Raw genomic sequence first — 21,707 nt, forward strand, 5'->3', positions numbered from 1 at the left:
AAGAAAACAAAGGTAGTTAAGTGGGATGAAAAAATCCAGAGCATCTGATTCAGCAGGAAGAAACACTCTGAGAAGCAGCTGTTCACCAAGAAATCAAATACATGTTAACTAGGCAACTGTAGCTGCTCAAGCCACTCTTGTTAAGACGTCTTTCCACTTGCCTTGCCAGTCACAACAATGAGTATGAATACAGTACTTAAACTAAATTGCTCAAAGTTTTCACTTCAGTCTTGTTTCACGTAACCAGAAGAAATACATCCTCCTCAGTGCTCATACAGTAATACTTCACGTGACAGATTTCCACAGTTTCTGTACCCACACATTTTGGCATCTCAAGAACCAATTCAAGTTAATGAGTTGCATCTAGTAATGAGAAAGCTGTAAATAAAATGAGACAAAAATCATGTTACAACAAAATGCAGAATTAAGATCTAAATAAAATATGCCTGGATGCAATCAGCAGTCAATTAGAATGACAAATTATGTGTGGTTTCAAATTAAAGAATTTTAATGGAGTCTTTAAGCTTAGATACAGAAATACAGTTGCAGACAGCCAAGGGTTTAGTTCCAAATGTCCAGGATTTCCAAGTAATGCAACCAATACCTAAGTTTCTTCAGGCTCTAATTGAGAAGGTGAACTTTGTTTAAAGCTTTCTTTTTTTGTCTTTTTTTTTTTTTTAACAAGGATAAAATTTTCCCAAAGTTCTTTTATCTTCAACTTTTTATTTTCAAGCTATGTTTTACTTCAGGTGAATACCTTCCTTAGGTTTTTATCCTACTAGTATATTTTAAAAAGTGGAGAAAATAAAATGTGAACATATTACAGTTGTTTCTCCTGACTATGCTTACTAGTCAGGTGAGAAGTCTGGAGTTTGTACACATACAAATGGAGTACTTTCAAACATGAGATTCATTCTTCTCACACAGGCGGTAATTAGCTGTCAGTTTCACCATGGACATTTTCCATGTGCACTTTGAGGTAGTCATTTCTTGTAAACTTCTTGTGGCAAAGCTGGCATTCTGCCATTGGTCGATTAGGGTTGTGAGTCAGCTTATGTCGGATCAGCATTTTCTTTAGGCTGAAGGACAGATCACAAACCTAAGGCAGCGAAGACAAGACAAAGACAAAAGAAGTCTTAAAATTTCAAGCATGTATAATGCTCACTATGTTACATCACTGAGGCCACAGTCACATATACCTGAATATATGAGTTGGTCTTTGGAAGAATAACTCCTTCAGAGAGCACCTTAAAGATTATTACTTGACTGGTACCTTTCAAAGTTGTACATTAACAATGGTACCACAGGCATGGGGAGGGGGAGTAAAATAAAAAAATAATAAAAAAAAGAGGAGAAAAGACTCAATCTTCAAAATACTGCCACACTGAGGTGTTACATTCTGTTTCGTTACAGTTTTTTAATAAACCTGTTGGTCTATCTGGGTTGCAGCAAAAATTATGACAAAACATCACAAGCCTCTGTCAATTCATATTCAAGTATTTCTTTCCTGACCTCCAGAATGACATCTGTGGGTTCCTAAAAAAAAATTAGTTCAAACTGCTCAGTTACAAGGAAGGAAGAGTAAGAAAAGAGGCTCTGTAAACTTCAAGAAAGGTTAATAATTATTATAGAAGAAACCTCATTGTTCCAGTTTTCCTCTGCCTGGCCAAGAAAACAGAAGGTATCCAGCAAATGAAGGTGCAACTCCGTTGCTTTATTATCTGGTGCGCTGCTTCCCTTCTTCCACTATGCTCCAAGGCACCAGGTTCATTCTGCCATTTGAATAAACGGATAGAGGGATGAGGGACTCTGCCATACTAAATCTATCAATTCCTATAAAAATTCCTGTGCTGAAGTCAAAATGAAAGGTTAAGAACAAGTTCAGCAAAGAGATTTTAGAATGAAAAGTTAAGAATCTGTAGGCAAGCCATCAAGTCAATTGAAATCACAGTCATAATGTCACATTCATCTTCCATTCAAGTACATACCGTATGCATGAATTTCCCAAGGGGGGGAAAAAGTACAGAAAGCATGCTCCTGATTTGACAAAGGAAATAGGCAAGAGTCTTATAATTCAGTAAGAATGAAAATCCATAGGTTTGCAATCTTAGAATTCCAGGTTCATTCCAGACAAAAGTGTCTTCTGTGCAGAGGAAACTCAGGGAACCCAGCACAATCCCTCTTTAGGAAAATGACGTTTTAAACTCATATTGGTATCAAACTACTAATGAAAATGCGGAATGATTACTGATTCTTTTCGAAACCAAGACAGACTAATGAAGCTGACTATCCAAGTAGATAATCTTGACCTGCAGTATATGTATTTTATGCCAATTAAGGCGAAAACATAAAAAGACCATAAAAAGGCCAATTGCCAGAGGCAAGTCTCGTACCCAAAATAATTTTTCCCCAGACAAGAAAGCTGTATGCGCTGTTGCAATGGAACGCTTTTGAATTTATGACATGACGTAATACCAAGGACTTTTATACAGCAACTGTAACTCTCCAAACTTTTTTCCCCTCAATGTATAATTACCTCTTTCAGACCCAAGCAACAGTCACCCTTTTGTTATGCGATAGTGAACGTCACTTTCAGCATCTTAATCAGGTCTTAATTTTGCTTTTGCCAAGTACCATTTTCTATTCTGCTTCCACAGAACACACAAAGTGAACTCATAACATTTATCTAATCATAACCATCATGCTTGCTCACAAGCCCCAACATGTTAAAAGTATCATATACTTTTAAACGCAACATATTTCTTGAAAGACAAGAAGACGATCAAGTATATATGCACACACAGAAGATAAATATGTGTTCTGTGTATCTTACACACATCTCCATTTTTGAAGTAAACAGCTTATGATACAGACTTAAAGTACATTTTTCCGTTTATAATGCTTATGTAAATAGTATAATGTGTCCTGCTGTTCCTTCGAGGTTCTAGCATTTTCTACCACCTAACTTCAAAAAGAACATGGAATGCACAGGACTATTAAAGATATGATACATTTTGTGCTGTACTTATGCATAAAAGTTTTAGGTTTGTTTTTGTTGGGTTATTTGAAGAGTTTGCTTCATATTTCAATTTTATAAGCAAGACTGACATTTTAGATTTACAACCGTGCTTGCTAATGTGACTTGAACTCTAATCAATCTCTTCAAAATGATCAAAGTTTTGATTGAGTAGGGAGGATGGAAAAGACTGACATTTGAAAGTAAGTGTAGGGTCAACTAAAAGCAGAGTGGTGGGAAATACTGTACTGGAAAGAAACCAGGACAGGCAGTACCTGACCTTTCTGCCCCCAAAGAATAATCTGTTGTCTCTGAGGCAACTGAAGTTCAATTGGCCTTCCAGTAAAAAGCAAGCTGGTCTTCAGAGACCAGAAATATAATACACTAGAAAAAAACACATTTTGTATTTCCATATTTCAGTTATTTTCACTTTTCTATGTGATTAATATATTACAATTTTCACCTTAAAATGGTAACATTCAATTTCCACTGTCACCAGTGGGATGTGAGAGCTTTCAGTTGTTAACAGTAAGTTCTGAAAATGCTATTGTTGACTGATAAGACACAGAAATAGCCACATAAATAAACCCTAGCACCCTCATCAAACAGGGTACAAGGATTACTTTTACGTGTAGCACAATCTTGTGCTGTAATACCTGCTCCATATGCCAGAGAGTAAGAAGAGTGAGAGAGAAAGAGGAGACATGGCTTTTATTTCTGATTCTGGAAGAAAATTCTATTTAAAGCAAAAATGCAGTCTAAAAAAATTGGTATATAATAGTTTATTGATAATTATTTATATATATATATATATTTATAATGGGTGGGGAGAGATGCCTTGAATAAGTGTCTATTCCTAAGTCCATAAAATACACATTTCAATAGCCGAAAGTTTTCTTTCTTCAGTTCTTTGGCACTGGTGGCAGTTCTTGTTTGTAAATGCTAATGGTACTAAGAAACAAAGAAAATCCTGGCAGCATATGTTAATATGTTATTTAGAAGAGCGAGCTGAATAGTTTCTGTGACTGCTTCTAATGCCACACAGGAAATAAGACCAAACCCCTCATCCTCTTAAAGACACTTATCTTTCATAGTGGCTTCATGTATGATTACATTTATGAATATAGTAATCATTGAAAACACAGCCCATTTTCTCACCTTTAAAGGATTCTTAGTAGGTCTGGGCATTGGACTTAGGGACTTTTCAATTAGCTTACTGAGCAAGGATATGTCAATAGTATATATGCCTTCACCTCCTAAGACATGCAATGGAAATTGGGAAATGAAAAAGTCTAGGAAACGGTAACAAAAAAGATTACGAACATGGGAAGTAGTCATGCAAAGTTCTGGAAACAGAAACGACTTCAGAGAAGCTGACTAAGAAGGAAATGGCACATGTACAGAAAGCAATGAATGGAATAGCTTTTAACCCTTTCTATTAATGAAAGAACTAAAAGATAGTTATTGAAATTCCATTGCAGTAACCTGACACACACTCCCCTTGCCAAAATCTCTTTCCACAGTTAAGAATATCTGGATCCTGTTGCTATAAATTACAACTCAAGTAATTATAAGAAAATAATGAGAACATTTACAGCTATCTTTAGCCAGATAAAAAATTGTAGGTGAGAATACTTGAGTGTAAAAAGCAATCTTTAGTATCAGGGAGCCAACAATAAACGTCTCCCATAGGTCCATTTTTCTGTAACTGTCCACTACTGTTTTTCCTGTAACTTCTGCTGAAACGTCTGGTAACATCCAACACGCCAGACAGCTCTGCAGGAACAGTCTGCTCTGGGTGACATTTACTATGTCCCCTGCATCTGCAGAAGCAGAAGCCAGATGAAATAAGGAGTAACTACTGAAAACAAAACTTTCAACACTCTCCAAGTGTGCATGAAGCAGCAGACTGCCATAGGCACCTAGGCAACTGAAGGGTGTATGAATGAATAGTAGAGGCAACTGCTGACCATGTCCAAACCCTGAAAAGTCAGCAATCTCTGCAATATGCAGCTGACGAAAGCTAGTGATGAAGAATAATTTTGGTGAAACATGGCAGTAATTTAAAGTATTAAGAAAATCTCCAGTAAATGAAGGCACATAAAAATTCTCAGAGAAGGACTAGGACTAGATACAGATTACAGCTGTTTCTAGAAATACTTTGATTTGGGAAAATACGGTTTATCTAAGTAATGAGGAAAACTGAAGGAATAATTGAAGCAGGAAAGCATGCTTTCATGCAGCTCCTACTTTCAATTAAAGAAAGAAAAAAGAATAAACATAACCACTGCCCCAAATTGGTCTGGAAAAGCACACTGTGAATTCAAGACCAGTGGATCCTGGATCCACAGTGTGCAAAAATTTGCATTTACACTGCAAGGTAGCCAACAGCTGATAAACAGCACAGCAATCTGAAAGCTGAAAAAATTATTGACAATGATTTCAAAATAGAGAAATTCTCAAGGTACTATCTAGAGCCAGGCTGAGATTATCCTAAAACAATACAGCAAATCTCCTGACCTGTAGACATCAGCAAAATATCATAGCTGCAATTTTTCATTAAATTACTGTTTTATTGTCAGTGAAATGTCACCAGATTATTTATTAAAAGCCAGATCGATTAACAAACCCTTAAGACTTTCCTGCTAAATGCTTATTCTAATTTTGCATCTAAGTTTAGATATTTGTGAACAAATGTACAACTGTTCTGACTGAGCCATCTAGGATAAGGCTGAAAGCTGGCAGTTCCCTTGTGACTAGTTCATTAAGAGCCAGTATCACAAAACAAAAGCACTTATACTAATTCTATACCCTGTTCTGATACCCTTCTCAAAATCCTTGAGCAACAACTTAAATTCTTGCATTTGATCATTCTGAAAGACATTCTTTTCCAACAGTTTCTGCACATTCAGCCTCCCCACCTACCTTCCAAAAACTGTGAGATACGTTGTATATAGGATGGGGTATACTGAATGAAAGGTACTTGACAGTGATCTATGAACTGTAATATGATACGCTGCATTTCAGCGCTGCAAGCATACACAGCAGCCATGATTTCTTCATTGAACAATAAAAAAACAACCTATGAGCAGATGTTGAAAACATCAAACCAGATTTCACTAAACAGATATTAGAGATTTCTGAATTCATATTTGTGTCACTTGAAAACATCAGAAGCATTCAGATTCCATGTAATGAATTAGATACTTTTTCCTGTATAAGCTAATCTCCAACTATTATCCTGCCATACAACTTATACAGGAACCCAATCAGCATGAACTTGTAACTTGCAACATCTAAATTGTATTAATAATGGTGAAAATTACTCTTAAAGGATGCAAAACTACAAATAAAAGTGTGTGCAACACTCTTGGCAACTGAAGAGGGTACATAAAATTCCCTGAATGGTCTTTCATTAGTTGGGCAATCAAAGACCATACGAAGTGTAACTTTATGCCGCAGCCAATAGGTGCAAGGCCGTAGTCCCACTGCAATTGTCTTGCTGCTGCAATAAAGTCAAGGAGACAAAGGGATAGATCAACTCACATCACACTGAAACGGCTTCTCTCCGGTGTGGGTTCTCATGTGCTCATCTAGGCCTCGCTTTTGACTGAAAGCCTTGTTACACTCTGAACATTGGTACGGTTTTTCCTGTATGAAATGACAACAGTGAGCAAAAGTGAGTGAAAGTGAGTCAACACAGAGCCCAAGTCATTAAAGGAGTGGAATTCCATGCTGGATGGTGCAAGTTTTATATTCTCTCTAAGGGATTACAGTCAGTGAAAACAACAGAAAACGACTTTTAAATGATTAAGTGAAAGCTGGGAAAGCTGTGGCCTGACAGTTTCCACTTCAACACCCACTTATGAATTAATTATCTGTTCTAGTCTTTCAAACCCAGCCATTTTAGGAGTCTGTTTTTCGTAATGTGAAAGGTACAGAAACATAAAATTCCAATGTGCTTTCCTTTATCCTCCACAAAAGCTTAAAGCATAAAGAAAAGTAAGATGTCTATAAAAACCTCAGGTTACTTAGCAGGTTTCCAAGCAAGGGAAGAAGTAAGGAGAGGAACAGAGAGTACAATGAAAGCTTGTGGTAGAGAAAAGGCTTACTTTTTGAAACGTGGTGACAGAAGGTTAATCACATATTCATTGCAGAATCTTAAAAAAATTGCAGATGACAATGAAGCCATATGTATTTTCATTAGAACTATTGGTTAGCAGCTACTGTAACACACTATGTTATCAAAGTTGCAAGCTGACTGACCTCAAACAAAAAAATCAGAGATATGTATGGAAAACCACTTATATATTTTCTTCTTTGAAGTTCTTCCTTAATATAGGAACTTACATAAGGTGTAATTCCTCCTTTATTCCACTAAAGTTAAAAAAGAACTGTATGGAAAACAACATTTTAAAAAATCAATTAAATGTAAAAGTTAGTATTATGGCATCACACACTGCCTCATTAAAATTTTGATGCTCTAGAGGCACCTTTATTTTTTAATCGAACAATTATACTTCTTTCAACTCTCATTTTACTTTCTTCTGTGGTCTCAAATTCTGTATTGCTTCATTCTAAAATGTTTCTAATGTTTCTTCATTCTAAAATTCTAAATTCAATCTAAAAAAACCAAACACACTAAAGATGGCTATTTTAGACGACAAAGTAAACATTTTTTACTAAATTAAAGACTGAAAATCTATAGGCAATAAAAATGCTAAGTCTATGAACTAACAAATAATAGGCAGTAACCTTAACGGACTTTTGGGAGATAACGTGGGATCCAAGGATAAGTAAGAAGGAACAACTCAGCTTAGGTGTTGAAGTACAGTGGGAAGAAATTCTCTGGTTATTGAATTCCTACTCTCAGTATGTAGGGGACAATGAGGTCTCCATGTATTGCTGAATCCTGCCAGGTACACAGCATAAACCGTACACATATACATAATACAATGGGTTATAAATCAGTGTTGTTCTGGGTCTGCCCCAAGCTCTCTCTCTCTTTAGGGCAGCTCTTTGCAGGTCCAGAGATCTCAGTGGGTGTGAAGACTTGGTTAAGGCAGTGTCATAGACAGAAATGTCTCAACTTGTAGTGGCAGGAATCCTCTAGCTCACCAAAATCAGGTCATTAGCTGCGTACATAGGGTAAAGCATTTCTCCAGCAATTTTGCTTTCAGATATGAGTAAATCATGAGAAATAAATTTCATTATGATACAAGACAAATCTTCCTGCTGACACAGGCTGAGTACATGGTTCCCAGCTGCATATAATCAAACTGGCCTAAAGGGAAGCCACAAATGAGCTTTTCTGTGCAAGATTCTCCTTACACATGTTTATCATCTTTGTGTTTTTCCATCTCATCTTAATTTTGTAATCTCCATGATTCTTCAGTATAGAATAAAACATTAAAAAAACCCTAAAAAATCTGAGCTGACCTTAAAGAAAAAATCATCATCTAGACCAAAAACTTCATGTCACAGGGAGTTTCGCTCAACTGGCTAAGGACTTCATGGAGCAGGTCGGTAAATTTTAAGGAACTGTATGAAGAAGCCATGTGAAAAGCAGGTTTCTGATCACTCCCTCAATTGGTTTTGCTTTCTGGTTAACATAAACCACATTTTCTGTGAGTTGTCCGAAAACAGCCTTTCTCTGTGAAGGCTGTTCCACAGAAAGTGTAAATTAAAGTATATGTGTACATCTTACACACCTAGGAAAACATTCGTTATTGCAAACTGTACCAGGTGTACTTGCTCTTTTTATCATCTTGAGGTATCTGAAGAGTTCACTTGATCACAGTTACCTTATTCATCTCAAACTTAAATGGACTTCAGGATTCCAATTAGAAGAAAGAGGCATTATAAACTCTAGGAAGCTGAAGTCACAAACCTGGGCTGTAATATCTTCCCCTAAAGTTATGTTTGGCTATTATTCTCTATGGCAAAGAAATGTGTATCTAACCATCCCCTTGGCATTTGTAGTCAAATTCACATATGTAGTGCATGAAAAACACCAAAGTTGTCTTTGATCTAATTTTAGATTCCTTACATACGTATATTCCAGTGACTTCAGCAGACACAACTCTGATTCACACCAGCCCCTCCTTCTCTAAGCTATGTTGCCCTTCATTCACGTCTGTGTCCATTCCAGCAAAATCCGTAGTGCTGTCCAGAGCAAAACTTGGCCCTACATTTCTCTCCAGAGAAAAAGACTTTTTTGTCAGTTTAAAAGACGACGTCATTCTCAGAGCCTAATTTCTTCAAAACAAAACATTCTGTGCTTTTCCTTTTCTCTCCCCCTCCTTCCTGTCATATCAAATTTCCATTTCACAATACTTGGAGAAGGCAACAACTGTAACATGGAAAAGATGATGTTGGCTTGGCATAAGCATCACTGCTCTAAATGTGAACAGAAAAATAATAAATAAAACCCACAGTAATAAGTCTGAAAGAAAGTTAAAGCCACCACAGAAGGACAATAAGGACCAATGATGAGATTAGAAGCAAGCTGGACAAATCTAAAACATCAAGCAAAGGGAAAAATCTGCTAACTGTCAACAAAACAGGAGGTCATTGGGAAGATCATATAAGCCGGACTTCAGAGGAGTTATCAACTGCTTGTACTATAAATCTACCCTCTATTCAAAAAGCATCTGTCAGGCCACGACTATGGTAGCAGCAAAGCCAAAGGATTACATGTGTTTTCTCTTATTGCTGATATAAATGAGGAAGGGAGCAGAGACAGTGAGAGAGACAGGATGTAGCTGATACAGCAGTGATTTAATATTACATTAAGTATACCAGGTATAGAAATATGTAGATAAGGATTTATAACCATACTACTCTAAACAAAGAAAGGCCAAGGAGAGCCCAAATGGGATGTGGTATTCTGGAAGGTGCTTTGCTGTAAGACTGGTATGCTAACTTAGAAGCTTTCATCTCTGATAATTTTCTATTCATTACTTTAAAACTGGGAGGATTTCAATATTTTAACAATTATGACAAGTAAAACAGCAACTATAATACACTTCATCTGTCTGTGGATAGCTGAACCAAACAACTACCTTGGATTCTATGCAAAGTGTGCTTTGCATTAGAAAGACATCAGAACACAACCAATTCTCAAGGCCATTTGACGCCACCTTTAACAGATTGGCAGAATGTGTACAGAGTATCGTGCAACCACAGCACATGGAAATACTTAAATGCACAATATTTGAACTGCTAACTGCTGCTGTAGTTGACTGTATTCTCCCTTGAGAAATATAAATAACTTATATTAAAATTATATATTAAGATTAGTTTAGCACTAGTGCATATGTTTTTTTCTGTAAGCCTGGTAAAATTAATTACACAGTTAAAACATAAAGTACTTTGGTAGGAGTATCTCCAAATAACTTTATAGATCTGAAATTAAAACTATTACAAGAGCTCAACAGCAAGAAAAACATAAGCTAGACACTAATATATCCAAAATAATCATAGCTCAAGATTCAAATAAATAAGAGTTAAGAACAGTTCTAATAACTCTTTCCAAGGTGGCAGAAGCAAGTTTAAACTGGGCTGAACCCACACTCGTTCTTACCCCATTATTCTTTACTTTTTTGGTTACGTTAATTTACTACAATGATTACACACTTGTACTACTCAGAAAGTTAACTTATTGACTACAGAAATGTTACTCAATAATCCTTTTTAACACTTAGGTTTTAATTGACATGTAAGAGCATACTTAAAATCCCAGATCTATCTAGGATATAATCTCTCTTATGCTCTCTTTTTTATATCCTGAATTCAGCAGATTTACTTCAGAATTTCACATATTGCATGTTTCTTCTTGTAGATCATGTTCATATATCTAAACACACATTAGAATTACTAGCATCTCAGGGTAAGACATACTGACCATGATAAGTTTCACAGAACTATCAGCTTCCTGGGACTGCATTTTCTACATGCTGAAAACCAAACATTCAGAGAAACAAGGAAAACCCTATCAGATCTTATATTACTTGTAAACATTTATACTTGTGACATGAGTGTAAAAATTGCCAGACACAAAAAACAGCAATAGTACAGGATGAGAAAATAGCCTTTTTTTTTTTTCCTCTGGAGACATACAAAATTGCAATCTGTATAACAGACAAAGCTGGAGATAAACACGACGTATTTTGGAAAAATGAACAGTATGGCCCAGTGCATACATGAAGATTCTTGGTAAAACCTGAGTAAGCCTGAAAAAGTTTCAACCTGAAACCCTTGTGCTTTGTGTGTTTTAAAACTTATCCTAATGCCAGTAACACTTTTTTCAATTATTACTTAATGTTGATGTGTCCCTCCCAACTACACTCAGGAGCTCTTTAGCCAGCTGTACATGGCATGTATCAAAGATGGTGACAGCACAGGTATCATCCTTTAAAAAACCCCACCTGAATGTGAAGTGAAGGTTCAGGGCTACAACAGCCTGAAAAGCATGAGAGGCCTGGAGAAGAGTCCTGCAAGAGGCAACCTAACACAGGGTTCATGATGCATACCCCCAAGCAACCCACAACCCACTTTGCAGCCCTGCTAACAGCAAACTTCTACCAAAACTTCAGCAGAACAGTGATGAACAAGTAACAGAAGTCCTAGAGAATCAGTTGGATCTTTCTGCTTGGTCTAGAAACTGCCCACAGATAGTGTCGGACCATGCTGCGGGTCAGGCCAAGTGAGTAGATCTTTACAAGAAAACCTGTTAGACAGCAGCTGTGGTAACAGACCTTTAAGCCTCAGCAAATCCCAGTGTCCAAGTACAGGTTTTTTTCTACATTTAAGAAAAATGATGGGTAGTTTCACTATCAATGAAGTGCTGACATGCAATATATTGCTCAGTTCTTATTAAAAGACCAGTTTTCATCTTACCTGAAGGGCTGGGAATAGAGGTACTATACAGTACGAAAGACAGTAAAACATCTACTGAAACAAGGGTGGCTTAGGTAGCTGATTTTATTTTTTTTTTTAGGGCTGAAATGTAACTAAACAAGACTAAGCTGATTAATGTCAAAAAAGCCCATCAGCAATACTTTCTGCTAGGTCATCACCACTAGCAACACATCCCCCATTGAGAAGAGAGGCTGAGTCACTTAAGATCACAGATGGTGTGAATTAATGGAGTCCAGTTTTGTATTTGTGAAAAATGTGCAATAACTAACAAGATGGTCTCTTAGTAATTGGAAGGTTTCTGGAAGTTGCAGCAAGTGGCTCACCCACAGACAAGAGGCCTACTTGAACTATCAGACTTGCATTTAATTACTACAGTAATATTGACACAGGGAAACAAAGGCTGATGAGCATACACAGCTCTACAGAGGTGAGATTCGAATCTTATAATTATTAAAATTCAATAAACAATCACTTTAAAAGTACAGATTTCCACAGTTGAGAAATAAAATCCTTTAAAAAATATTTCCAATAACTAAGGCAGGCACAGAAAATCTCCTGTTGAAACAGTTGTGAAAGGATGTTGGCAAATTTTAACAAAAGTCACTTTTCTAACAATAGCATCAGTCATTTTTAATAAAAGTAAATTCCATTTTGGGTGTTTGGAAAAAAAATCTGAAATTCTTGCAATAAAAATTGTAACGAAAATAAAAACATGCATCTTTACTGCAATGCCTGCCAGAAGAATAAAAGGTATATTTCTTAAAAAACTCAGTATATGCAATTGGTTGGACTTTACTATATCATTAATTTCCCATTTTCCACAGTATTTCTGCCTATTCGCTACCTAAAATCTGTAAAGTTTTTGTTTCTTTGTTTTTTTAAAACCACTGAAGTAATTTCTGCCCCTAAGATTTAGTGAAAGGGGCTTATTTAATCAGCCAGGATGAAAATTCAATAATGTTGATTCTGCTCTTGGAAGAAGAACATTATCAATATAAAAAAAAAATAAAATACATTTTCACTCTGTGAGGAATAGATGATCATCAGTCAACATAACATAAAAAATGTGTGAAAATATAGGTGCAGTGGGATTCAAAACTTCTATATTCTGTATACAAATACAGATTCCACAGGCAAGGAAACCACAGCACTGGCAAAGTCATCATCCTCAGACAGATGTTTGGGAACTCACTCATGTCTCACCAACAGGGAAATACAGAGAAAAATCTAATATTGAAAAAATTTCAAAATTCAATCAACACCTCATATGATTTCAGTACACACTGTCATGTACACATAAGACTATATTTAGTACCCAATGTATTTTTTTATTTTATTTTTGGCAATAGCATGGTATGCTGTTTCTAGAACACATGACCTTTTTAAAAACTTTAAGCCCAAATATTTCATGGGAAATACAGAACAAGGGAAATTATTTCACAGTTGTCAATATTGTTCTTTTTTTAAAATTACTTCATTTTAACATTCTTCTGGGTTAAAAAAAAAAGAATAGAGGGGTTTGCATAAACTTCCAAATGTGTACCTTGGAAAGACTGTTTAACTCAGGACCTGGACAAGGACAACTTTCTTGTACTGTCCCAGCAACAAGTTGAAACACTGACTTGAATAGAACACCTCTCCAGGAGATTGCCTAGCTTCCAGACTTATGAAGACTCATAGTCCCATTAAATACATAAATAAAAGTAACTCGAGGTTGGCTAACTCTCTCACATACTGTGTCAGGCCTCGAGTCCTTAGCTTCTAAGGATACCTTTACACTGAAGTCACTCACGTGATTGCAGCGCATGCAGATATATTCATAAAATATACGCTCAGCCACCACTAACAAATTCACTCTGAGAAGGAAGTGTTCATGAGCTGACTTCAAAACATATCTAATACTCAGGCTACGAGATCACACCAATCCTTGCAATTGAGGCTACACTGCTAACAGTATCCAAGCTGCCCAGCTTCAAATGAATAAGAAATAGGAGACAAAGCTTCCTAAACACTACTGTGAGTACAGATAGCTTAAGTGTCCAGAAACTACATTATATCAACTGCAACCTATTAATCAGTTCCATGCAAAGTGTATACATATGTATATATATATATTTTATACACACACTGGCCAAGCATTTCAAATGTGGAAAAGTAAAGTTAGTTGCAGTGACCAAAAATACGCTTATCACTTAAATTGCTCTATTTCTTACAGTATAATCTCTGAACATTAGGTGCTTTTAAAAACATACTTAAAGATTAATGCATCTTTAAATAGTAGGCAGTTACGCATGAAAAAGAAATGTACCTATTAATACACTTTAATTTCCAAATAATATCTTAGAAATGTACTATTTGAGCATTACAGCCAGCCACTTTCCAACCACCAGAAATAAGATTTTTAAACAAGCTATAAAATTTACATGTGTCTGTTATACCTTCAAAGTATAAATATTCAAACCAAGCGATGAAAAAACATTTGCAAATGGCTTCTACTCTTCCTGTTTTCCATCACTGCCATGTATTTAACTGAAACAAACTGTAATAAAACTACCACTTCCAGAAGTAATGAAAACATCAATTTGACATGACAATAACTCTGGGCATCCATCAATGATCATATTTCAAAACATTAACAATTACATTGCAGTAACATACAACAATTTCTCTACGCGTTTAAGCTCAAACTATGCAATATTACGTCAAGCACTGAATAAAGCCTTAGGAAATAGATGAAGTTTACTGCACTGTGAAGGCTGGAAGTATGCATGTATTTCTGCAAAGCTGATATGGTCTGTAAATTCATTTCATCAAGAACTTCAATCAATTCTTCATGTATGATTTCTTTGGCTGTTATATTTCTTTTTCTTCAGGGAAAAAAAAAAAGCCAAAAAACCAAACCATAAACGAAACACATCTACTTTAATAGAAACAAATCAATACTCAGGTGACATTTCAATATTAGGTAGTTGAGTATTTTCATCTCCTTACACTGTCAGTAGGGGTTTTGGTTTACCTCCTCTGTTTACTTCAGAGTTTGAGTTGACACCTGTGGCCACCCAGGTTGTACTCAGTTTAGCAGCTGCCAGACCTTAATCAGCTTTCTACAATGATTTTTCCAGCAGCCTTCCCTGATCCACAGGATCAGGTTTGGCATTTAATCCCACGGGCAAAATATAGCTAGATTTTATATCTACAATGACATTTTCCCTTTTGAATGTTGTATTATTAATTTTAAGCTACTTCACAATTTTTCTGGCCAAAAGACCAGACTTTTAAAAGATATTTACAAGCATAGCCCTTAAGGGAGGGTGCTATGATTATGCTTATTTCCACATTACTGGGCTTAGCTGATACAAAAACACCTTCTGGATTTATACATCTTGTTATTTATTATTTGAATAATTATTTTACATGCAAGAATAAATTTCAGAATAAAATGTATGTGTAGGAAAGGGTAAGAAAAGGAATAGCCACCATCCTTACAATCTTTTGAAAAGTCAACATGTCAGATGCCTGAAGAGAGAAATTTCAAGTGTGACTTCCTGGGTTTTCTTGTTCTTAGAACTGACAAAAATAAACATTGGCAAACACGCTACATTTTTTATTTCCTGATCTTTAGTTTTGTGTTTGTTGAAAAGGCCTAAGATCATAGAACAAGTTAAAGTGAATTAAAATCACGTTGAGGAGTTTCAAGCTTTTTCTGCACAGGTATAATCTTTCTTCACTGGAAATGTTCTTACATAGCACAGTTAAAATACATCTCCCTTAGTGTTTGTATTCAGATCAGGTGTGTGCTTTTGAAGCACACTTCCCAAATGTCCCGTTACTGTGCTTTGGTGCACATTTTCAAAATGTTTTGGACTGCGTAACCTGGATTCCTTTTGAGAAAAAAATAAACCAGAAGGTTTAATGCATTCCAGAGAGTGCTATTGTGCATTCAGTCCATGGGACCATACTCCACCATCTGCAGTAAAACCCTTGAAAAACATACAAGATAAACATCAGGTCCTCAGCACCAACTGTTTCACTTTACATACCTACTACTGCATTCCTCTACTTGTTAATATGAATTAGACCACTACTAGCCTGAGCACTACAATGTGACTGCATGCATTCACTTCAAAAAAGATACATGTGAATCACTCAGAATTTTCAGTTGTGCTTCTACTGCTCTTGGTTAAAGACCTGAAACACTCAAAATTGGTAATTCAACTATCAGTACTACACAGAAATATGGTAGGCTATCAACCTCAAAGTAAACCATCTTAATATTCATAATACCTAATCACCTCTACAAAACAGAGTAACAAGACAATCTCACTAAATGAGCAAGACTGTCAGAGAATTGCCACCACCGCCTCCAGCAAATAGCTTGCACCTGCTTGAGGGTAAAATGGTAGCACATGAGAGAACACCTCTGGCAGTGACAACAGACCTGCTTGGTTTTGAAGCACATGGCATAAAATGTCAGTATTTCTGCACCTCAACTTTGCTAGCATCCCTGTGTTCAGAGAAACTCCAAGGCACATGATACTGACATTATCAAACTATTATATAACCTACATACTCAACAGCTGTTTTTCCTACTGAAAGGGTTTTCATTGTTTTTCCTGTATATTTTTCTAGATATTTTTTCTTTCAACACACTACTAAATTAAAAACCATGTATAAACACCACCAAACACACAAGGATCAATTATTTAAGTTTTTCAGCGTGTCTTAACAAGATCCTGAACGTCAACCACTACATTCCTGACAAGCATCAACCTACTACAAACATTAAATAAATCTTCATATTCTTGCCAAGCACACAAGTGCTCTTGTAAATGGTCTCTTTTCAATTTACCTCTCCATATTTTCTCTCCCCCTCTTCCTTCTTATTCCTTCCAAATACCCAAACTCCCTTCACCACTCCATTCTCTTTCACTTACGTCTGAATCGCACCACCTAAAATACATATTTATTCCCCTATGCCTGTACTAATATTGACTCATCTGAACAATTGAACTACAGCTTATTATCCTACAGTTCTGCATGAATAATGTTTTGCAGAACAGACACAGCATAAACACTTCTGACTTTAAAATCTATGAAAGTTCTTCATAAACTTTGCTCTCTGTTCTATTGTTTTTATTAATACTATTAGTCAACTTTTTTTCCTCTCCTACTAAAACTTTAAAATTTTTAGCTGTCCACTTTATTTAGATATTAAATAAGGTCTTGAAGTGTGAGGAAGAGGGAAAGTTGGGAGATGCAAGACTGTAGCAACAGGCTTTGGTTTTCAAAATTATTATTAATGTTAACATTATCAATATTTATTCTTATTACCTCAAAGCAAAAAAATTTTTTTTTGAGCTTTGTAATAGGAGTAGCATATAAACAGCATGACCACAAAAAGAATCAAAACGCCAAACCAAGGCCTAAAACCATCACAGTGCCTGCATATTTTAATCCTCCAGCATAATCTTAAAGTTTTTGAGTAGTCTGCTTAGCATACTCACAAGAAAAATTGAAATATAATGTGTTCAGATCTAGATGATCATGACATCTCAAGTATATGGAAACACTCATATTACATTCAGTGGGAACCACACTTACTTTCTGTAAGGATGATATTTTGACTACATGATACAGCAGAATATTTTATGAGACGTTTTAAATTAAATGTTATTATGCTCTTAGTGCAATTATGTTCTTAGCGCAATAAAAAAATCTAATTACAACATCTACATATATTAAAAAGGAATCTCCACTCTGTAAAAATCTGTTTTCCTAACTCTTCCCTTTCCTATTAGCCAAATAACAAACATTGGTTGAATTGTCCTTTTATCATTCATAATAAATAATAAATTATATTTATATATATAAATATAATAATTATTTTCTTTTTCGTCCTGTTTCAACATTAAAGTCCTCAGTTTGCCTTTCAGTCCAATTTTATATAAGCATTTTGCAGGCCGCCTGCAAATTTCAGTCTGGTTTTGTTTTGGTTTTTTTTCTTCCATATAACACAGGCAGAATATGACGAATATGGGAATATATGTAAGCAACAAGTTGCATAGAAGCAGCATGCAACCAAACACTAAATACATTTCAGAGCATAGCTAAGAGCAAGAAACATCCCAAGAAAACTACACTCAGCTAAAGAACAACTATAAGTTTTCCATTCAGTACAATTAAAAATCTCTACTTCAATTTTTCAATTGTTAACATAGTATTTATTACCTGCCCTCTGTGGGTAATCAGGACCTATGCATACAACTGAAAAAAAAACCCCACCCACAATTATCAACGGCTTTTCTCCACTGAAGTACTGCTTTTTCTAAGACTAGGATATGCAATCCTGCTGTAAATGACTTATCAATTAATTTACAGCTTTTAAGCAATGAAGATAATGTTTGTAAAGTTCTCTAACCTCACTCATGAGCATGGATTTTAGAAGAAATCATCACCTGGTATAAATCAGTACATCAATGGAGATACATCCTTACAGGCTCTAAAGGCCTATTCTTAACTCTTTTTGTCCTCTTTTTTTTCTACAGAGCCGGGGGGGGTTTGTTGTTCTTACTCAAACCGTGTGACAAATCAGGAAAACATTAAACTTGGCACTATTTCAGAGCTGGTCTTGTTTACCACTCCTCCCACTGACAGCCATGAAGAATATATACATGATAATGAAATTTCTCCTAGTGCAAAAACAGTAATATGGGACAGTAACAACAGAAAACAATTCCTAGCACTTCTTAAAGTGATTTAACAGCTGAAAAGAAGGAGAAACAACTAACAACATGGAACTAGCCTGCTGCCAATGAATCACCATTAACACCGCACAAACTATTAATTTACTTCTAAAGTTTGGGGTACTCAAGACCTAGGTAAAATGGTAGAAAATTAAACATTTTTGATCTTATTTTGAAAGCTATTCTTTCTGCAGATTTGCTCATGGAGAGTACTAAATTATCACCCTTTTCTACTTCCAAACAGATAAAGAACTTTCTTGGTTTGGCCTCAAGGCTGCCTTGACTGCTGTAAGCAGTAACAGCTCCCAAGGGATTACTAGCAAAAGCTACAGGCTACAGTATACTTCTATTTTTTTCATTTGCTTTCTTATGGTGGATAGGGAGGCCAGAGGCAGGTAGTATATGGAATGCTAGACCAGCCTAACCTGGAGATCTCCCTTTAGTAAGGGAATTCACATCTGGCAGTTTGAAGACAGCTCACCATCTCTTTGCTGGCTTAGTGAGGCCAAGATCTCGCCTTTGTCCTCTAGTAAACACACACACATAATAAGGCTCTCCCCTGAAACAGGGAACCTTTGTGCTAACTGAGGTTCAAGGTTCAAAAATAATCTTCGCAACATATGCAATTTGCCTTCTATTTTGCCTTCAGTTGTTGAAGTCATTTTGCAGCTTAATTTTTGTCATCAGTTACCAAAGAGCAGCTGCCACAAAAGCTCATAGTGATTGGATTTTAAGAAGACAGTAAGAACCAAAGCACTGGGTATTGAATTTTCAAGAATAGTGAAGCCTTTACAGAATTGTTTACTCAGTAAACAATCACATTGATTTGTATCTCGTAAATAACCACAGCTTAAAGGAAGAGTTACTTTATACAACATATAAGAAATCTAACACAGAAAAAAATAGGTCAGTAAGGGAGTCATAATTAGAATTTCACAAGTTAATGACTTACATCTTTGCCTCTTATTTTGATACGTATAAAAATCTTGGTTGGTATAGGCTAATCTCTACACAAACAGTAATTATTTACTTTTCTCCACACATGATTCATAGACAATCCTCAAGTAACCATAAAAACTGAGCTACACTTATGCTTATGTGGGACTTACCCTTGTGTGGGTGCGAATATGCATCTTCAATCCATCATTCTTGCTGAAAGCTTTGTCACAGTAAGGACACTGGTAAGGACGCTCACCTGAAAACAAGGCAGGCATTAGAATCAGTATATGAAGGCCTTGCAGCACAGTTATTTCTCAAATTGAGGTTTTTCTGGCCTCGTTTTCACTCAATTCAAACAAGAAGAGATCTAAGCATTAGAAAAATGACAAATAGAGGTCCACCTCAGCAGGATGCAGGGCTGGATGAAAATATTCCTCTTTGCTGCTTGATTCTGTTCTAGCAATACATGAATACACACAGAGAACCTTGGGGTGGGGGGCTGGCGGGGAAAGAAAGAAAAAAAACCAAAACACCTACTGCCCTTGCTCAAACACATTCTGCAGTGATTTACACATGGTCACTTTTACGGTTAGGCATTAAATGCTCCCAAATATTTCTTCTATTTCACATCTGGTCGTTATTAGAGCCCTCTGGGTGTCAGAATCCCAATGTAATATAAAATCTACTCTTTTTTTAATGCTGTATCTGAACTGTGTTAGAAGCCAGTTAATCAAAAGTTTCTGCAATTTTTGTGTTGCAATTTGTAACTGAAATAGAAGCAGAACAATCTTAGCATCTCCCTTGCAGCATCCTGTATCTTAGAGGTATTTAGTGTAATGCTCCATTAAACTGGTATCATTTAGCACAGATCTTCTGAAAGCCACATTAGTGTAATGTGGATACTGAGCTATTCAGAATCACATGAAGAGTTTCTAAGCTAGTTCCATAATTTGGAAGAAGTGATAAAGCTTTATAATTCCCTAAGGGCTTTTTAATTCTTAACGCTTTAGGCAATACACTGGAACCTGAGTCTATTGCCTCTTTTTTTCTGTACACAAAGCTTTAAAAGCAAATGATCAGGCTGTTTCTAGTACAAACACACAGTTCAACAAATATTTTCCTATTAAAAAAATCCTATTTGTTCTATGTAATCATAACACTGAAGGTGTAACAAACCTTTGAAAATACTTCTTAAGCAAAGTCTGTTCTGCTAAGACAATGCACAGCTTTCTGCTCATGAAAGAATCTTTGCATGTATAGAGAGGTTTAACGTAGTCCAAATGTCAAACACTCATTAACACTCACACTCAATCATGGAAAATAGGTAAGGAAGATTAACTACATTTTACACTTTAGAAGCCCCCAGAAATATTTCACCAATATGCCAAAGATCAGAGTGCAAGAGAGTGGCAGTAACAGAGATAAACATTTAAAGCTTCACAGACCCTAATAACAGGAATATTCATCTTGACTTGGAGAAAGGAAGTCTCATCTCTCTTCTCATCTTTTCTCTACATGAGGTATTCCCCCGTGATTGCTCAGAGGGAAGATACTGGATGTTTTCTTTCTTGGAAAGAAGATGTCAAAGGATCACAAAAACTATGTAACAGGGACAGCTTACAGAAACAGCTTTTTAGAAGAACCAGCTATGATTACAGTACAGCTGATCAGTCGATAGTCACTGTAGTACGTAAAATCTCCATATAGTTACAGGTTGTGTAGAAGTTTGAGGGCAGCTGAGATTAAATGGTTATTTAAGTAAGGGGATTTAAAAAAACTACTTAGTAGATAGACTGTTTTGTCATTACTGTTTAGATAACTCTGTTAATGACAGCAGCAAAACACTGTGTAGCAAAGTATTCGTGAAATACAAATATTTTTCTTTCTTTCTTGTGTTCTGCCATCTCTCAGAGAGCACACTTTTGTGAATTTGGCTTTTTTTTTTTCTTAGGACGATGACAACTATCACTGTGTTATAGCTGTGTTTTCGTCAAGCAGTTTGAAATATGATACTCTTATGACCCTCAGTGTCTTTAATCCATGCCTTCGAAATTCAAACACTCCCAACAGTTGTCAGTACTCAAATA

At 36.0% G+C, this 21,707-nt stretch overlaps 1 protein-coding gene across 4 annotated transcripts in view; it reads right to left on the reverse strand.

The window, feature by feature from the left end:
- Window positions 1–488: 488 nt before the first annotated feature.
- PRDM5 (PR/SET domain 5) overlaps window positions 489–21,707 on the reverse strand; it is an 87,038-nt gene continuing 65,819 nt past the window's right edge. For 3 of the 4 annotated variants that reach the window (XM_037394532.1, XM_037394522.1, XM_037394515.1), the window contains 3 exons: window positions 19,791–19,876; window positions 6,563–6,667; window positions 489–1,099 (listed from right to left, as the gene is read on the reverse strand). In XM_037394532.1, the coding sequence (XP_037250429.1) occupies window positions 935–1,099; window positions 6,563–6,667; window positions 19,791–19,876 (356 nt within the window). In that variant the 3' untranslated portion in view covers window positions 489–934. Of the gene's footprint in view, window positions 1,100–6,562; window positions 6,668–19,786; window positions 19,877–21,707 lie in introns of those variants that run through there. The other variant, XR_005105310.1, reaches the window with a different exon arrangement.

This window comes from Falco rusticolus, chromosome 1 (genome assembly GCF_015220075.1).
Source record: "Falco rusticolus isolate bFalRus1 chromosome 1, bFalRus1.pri, whole genome shotgun sequence".
In the NCBI taxonomy this organism is placed as follows: Eukaryota; Metazoa; Chordata; class Aves; order Falconiformes; family Falconidae; genus Falco; species Falco rusticolus.